Source organism: Phyllobates terribilis, unplaced genomic scaffold, assembly GCF_046119375.1.
Source record: "Phyllobates terribilis strain yellow unplaced genomic scaffold, ASM4611937v1 Scaffold_1__5_contigs__length_1240528914, whole genome shotgun sequence".
Classification (NCBI taxonomy): domain Eukaryota; kingdom Metazoa; phylum Chordata; class Amphibia; order Anura; family Dendrobatidae; genus Phyllobates; species Phyllobates terribilis.
Window position 1 is genome coordinate 980,356,287 of NW_027362761.1, and position 4,902 is coordinate 980,361,188.

At 36.1% G+C, this 4,902-nt stretch overlaps 1 protein-coding gene across 1 annotated transcript; it reads left to right on the forward strand.

Annotated features, from left to right (window-relative positions):
* The first annotated feature begins 2,089 nt into the window (after positions 1 to 2,089).
* On the forward strand, positions 2,090 to 3,055 carry LOC141156861 (putative claudin-24). Its single transcript, XM_073643324.1, has one exon. It carries the CDS (start codon positions 2,335 to 2,337, stop codon positions 2,995 to 2,997), a length of 663 nt encoding a protein of 220 aa, XP_073499425.1. The 5' UTR covers positions 2,090 to 2,334; the 3' UTR covers positions 2,998 to 3,055.
* Positions 3,056 to 4,902: the final 1,847 nt, after the last annotated feature.

Here is a 4,902-nt window from a genome sequence, read left to right on the forward strand (position 1 = left end):
TAAAGTGTAGACTTTCAGGTTTAATTAAAGGGATTGAACAAAAATATCCTGTAGAACGTTTAGGAATTGCAACAGTTTTTCTACAAAGCCTCCTCATTTCAGGGGCTCAAAAGTAATTCCACAAATTAGCTTTATCATAAATAAAATGTTCATTTTTAATACTTTATAGAGAATCCTTTGAAGGCAATCACTGCCTGAAGTCTAGAAACCATGGACGTCACCAAACGCTGGGTTTCCTTCTTTGCGATACTTTGCCAGACCTTTACTGCAGCTGACTTCAGTTGTTGCTTGTTTGTGGGTCTTTCTGCCTTAAGTTTTGTCTTAAGCTTGTGAAATGCTGCTTGATGGGGTTGATATCTGGTCATTGACTCAGCTATTGCAGAATATTCAACGTCTTTGCCTTAGTAAACTCCTGGGTTGCTTTCGCAGTTTGTTTTGGTCATTGTCCATCCATACTCTGAAGCGCCCCCAATCAACCTTGCTGCATTTGGTTGAATCTGATTAGAAACTATATAGCCCTGTGCACTTCAGAATTCAACCGGCTGCTTCTGTCTTCAGTCACATTATCAATAAACACTAGTGACCTAGTGCCATTGGAAGCCATGCATGCCCATGCGGTCACACTGCTTCCTGTGGAGTATTCTTTACTTGGGGAATAGTTTGTTAAGGGATTTTTCTTCACCATGGAAAGGGTTCTGCAATCTCCCAACCCTGTTGTCTTCTATGGACGTCCAGGCCTTTTTGAGTTCACAAGGTCACCAGTACTTTTTTTTTTTTTGCAGAATCTACCAAACTATTGATTTTACCACTCCTAACATTTCTGCTATCTGTCAGATGGATTTTTTTTTCAACCTAATGATGGCCTGTTTCTCTTCCACTGAGAGCTCCTTTGACCACATGTTGTGGATTCACAGCAACAGATTCCAAATGCAAATGCCACACCTGGAATCAGCTCAAGACCTTTTAAATATTTACATACTTAATTGATTATGGATTAAAGAGAGAATAGCCCTTGCTGCCCAGTAAAAAGATTTTGAGAGAATTGTCCAATTACTTTTGGTCTCTTTAAAAAGAAAAGCCACATATTAAAGAGCGGTAATTTCTAAACCCTTTCTCCAATTCAGATGTGAATACCCTCAAATGAAAGCTTTAAGCTCATATTGATTATATAACTATATCTTGATTATGTTTTAGTAAACCGCTAAAATACCAAAACTTGTATCACTGTCCAAATATTTCTGGACTTAACTGTTTGTTCTATAGACATAAGTGCATCATTTGCAGATGAAAACTTGCTTCAAAGCTATGTAGGATTTAGTTTTGCTATCAATAAAACAATAAAAAACATGCATACTTTGTTTATTAGCTTTATATAATTACTACATTTATAATACCAAAATTATTTCACTTTTATTATTTTTTTTTAGGTTAACAAATTTCATCACATACAAGGCAATATTCAACTTCACACCCTATTTGAAGCTATGGTCAGCAAATAATTAAAAATGCAGAATCATGTTAAGCATGAATATCTTAGTGCATTGGCAAATAAATATTGGGAAATTCTCATAGAGTAAATGTGAAATATACAAATCACAGACGTCACATGGACTGCGCCCAAGAAGTTATTCTAATGTTCCCATTATTGTCAACTAATTTCTGAACAGCTAATATGCGTCACCTTCATTGCTATGAATAGAGGTTTGTGTGAGCCCTTGCTTAATCTTCTTTCTTCTTAAACCTTTGTAATAACCTCAGCTCAAATACAATAATCCTCATTATGGAAACATGCAAACCGTTTCATTTAGTAAAAGTTTCAAAATGTTCTCAATTGATGCACAAAAACTTTCCATTCAATGTCCATTTTTATGCTCGGCTTATTTCTACATGCCTGATTGTCAGGTACACATACTACAATGAAGTCCTGTTAGACACAGAGGAGGCTTTTATCACCCTTTAAAATCTAATTAATCCATATTGAAGCACAATGATTACTGCTGTATTTTAGGGTGAGGGGTCATAGAGCTTTCTTTGTTCATCCACTGGCTTGTAATCATCAGGCATCGGGATATAATTTTACTCAGCAAATTGAAAGGTAACAGATCAAATGCTTATCATAAACTTAACTCCTAGCTGCCAGGAATTCCTCCCCCATCTATATGAAACACTATCTTTTGTAAGAACAAAACCTTGTTTCAAGATCACTCTTTGGTTAAAGTCTAAAGCTTATATACCCTGTAGCTAGAAGCCAAGATTACTAGTTCACTATCCCCTGCAAGACAGCAGATAGCTGCTGGGGTGTACAACAATACTTTCAAGGAATAACTAAAAAATATGGCTTTGGCCAAAAGAACTTACATACAATTTGGAGGGACTTTGTTGTCCTTGGCAGGATGGATTCTGTCCTGTGTTACTACGTATGTGCCTCTCTGGAAAAACTTGAATCTAGATTTAAATGAATTAGAAAACTGGACAATGGGACTGTGGCAAACTTGTGTTGTTCAAGAGGAAGGAGGAATGCAATGCAAGGACTTTGATTCTTTCTTGGCTCTTTCTTCGGAGCTCAGGATTTCAAGAATTTTAATGTGCCTATCCAATGGCTCTGGGATGCTTGGACTTGTCATATCCAGCCCTGGTTTAGAGTGTGTGAAATTTGCAGCAGGAAATCAGGAGCTGAAGAATCGACTCTTACTTCTTGGAGGCATAATGCTTTGGACTTCAGGACTAAGTGCCTTAGCTCCAGTTTCCTGGGTGGCTTATGACACTGTACAGGAGTTTTGGGATGAGTCTATCCCAGACATTGTCCCAAGATGGGAGTTTGGTGAAGCACTATTCATGGGTTGGTTTGGAGGTTTTTTCCTCATCCTTGGTGGATCTCTTCTCGCTTCCTCCTACTGCTTCACATCTTCTGACTCAACATCTGTATCTTACAAGCCTACAAAGCAGCATGAACAATGTTTATCAATGGACTTCAAATATCCAGATCTGACTATATGACATTTAGGTGCATTATATAGCTTTGGATCTTAAACCGTGTAGAACTGAATCCCTGAATATGAGTTTATTAAAAATGTTTATCATTTTCTATACAATTGACTGTTATTATGTTGTGGTTTTAATACACAGTAATATTGCTAATTATTCCGAAAACTCGGCTAGGGTCAAGTCAGTTATATCAGTATTATAACGACTTATTAGAGAATAACATTGCATCTGTTTGATGTTGGGTCTCAAGAAAGAATCTAGCAAGATAGTAAAGTATGCTTTTGATCTTGACGTCCAGAGGCAGGATATACAAGAAAAAGTAAAAATGTTATGTCATTCATCCTATGGTGTTGGGTTTACTCATTGGTAAAGTTTGTGCATTTATATTGTAAATGCATGTCCCATCATATATTAATGATTCAGCTGCTTCTTAATATTTAACACAGTACATACCTTTCATCCACTGCTCATAATTTCACTATTAAGTAGTGTTTGGACAAAATAACCCTAAGTACATGTAATATGACATGAAATGAAGGATTATTTTTATAATAGGATTAACGTAAAATGAAGGGGGGATAGAAAGCTCTCTCACTTCTCACTATATTAATCATTCATTTAAAAATATTTTGAGATAATGAAAATATAAGTCCAAGAATTACGTTTTTTCTTTTTTTTCTGCTTCTTATACAAAAACTGAATTACAGCCCTGTGTGTTGTCTGTAGTTCTTTAGTTGTGTTAGTCAACAAGCAAATATTTATCAATTTTATGCTAATGTTTGACGAACATTGAGACTGATTATAGGTCACACAATGTAATTAGCTTTAAAGGAGTCAAGTGCACCCACAATTTGTCCGTGTTTCTAGGAATAGTGACTGTTCTTTTTAGCTTCCTCTACAAAATTGTGTGTGCTTGAATAAGCATTGAGCATTAATAATACGTTGCAAAATGAATTAATTACTGATCTGAAATGTTCATGTAATTCACTAGTCCATGATATCTCGACAAATTCCACTATTTATACAGAAGATGGCGGGTCTTTCTGATTTTATCTATTACGCTCTTTTTTTTAGCAGCTGATGTTACTGGGCCGCTACAACCATGGGCTTACTAGTTCTTCTACATTAATAACTGGGTTATTTCCAGTAGCTGAAGTAAGACTGGAACATGGATGGGTAGTTTGTTTTTTTCACTATTATTGCTACTTTTGCTCCTTGCATTTAGATTTATTCTTAAAGGTGTTGTTCTATAAGCAACATATATCACCTACTGTATGTATAAGATAGGTGATAAGTGTAATAATACTAAGGTTCTGACCACTGGAGCTCCCACCAATCACAAGGGGTCCCAAAGTCCCTTATAGGAATAAGGTGTTAGTATGTGTGGCAACTGCTTCATCTATAGTCTATTGACGTTAGTAGTCGCACATGCTCAGTACTGCTTTATTTACATATTAAACTTTAGGCTCCCTGTTTTTGGGATCAGTGGGGACTTTCAGAAGTTGCCCCCCTCAGTGGTCATACATTATAATCAAGGTGATACATTTTGTTTTTGGAACAAATTCTTTAAAGAAAAGATTGGTCCATACATGTTATTTTGGGGATTCTCTTGTTAATCTTAGTCAGAATGCTTTCCAATCTCGTATGTATCATCTGCCACTGCTCTTTTAATTTAGGCAAACACTAAATAGCCCTAAACTAAAAACATGGCAATATATAACTTAGTAAAAAATGAAGAAAACTGACATTAAAGGGGTATTATCATTCCATGCATTTATAGCAAAGCCACAGGATATGGGACCCAAATATGTCTCGAGAATGGGGCTACATTGCTCACTGTGGAGAGCTGGTCAGAATTCCCATATAAATAAATAAGAATTTCAATCAACTCTCCACAGACTATTGTGCACAATAAAG

What these genes read in the sequence shown, in the direction of transcription:
- LOC141156861 (XM_073643324.1), top strand. Translation starts at nt 2,335, where the DNA reads ATGGCTTTGGCCAAAAGAACTTACATACAATTTGGAGGGACTTTGTTG.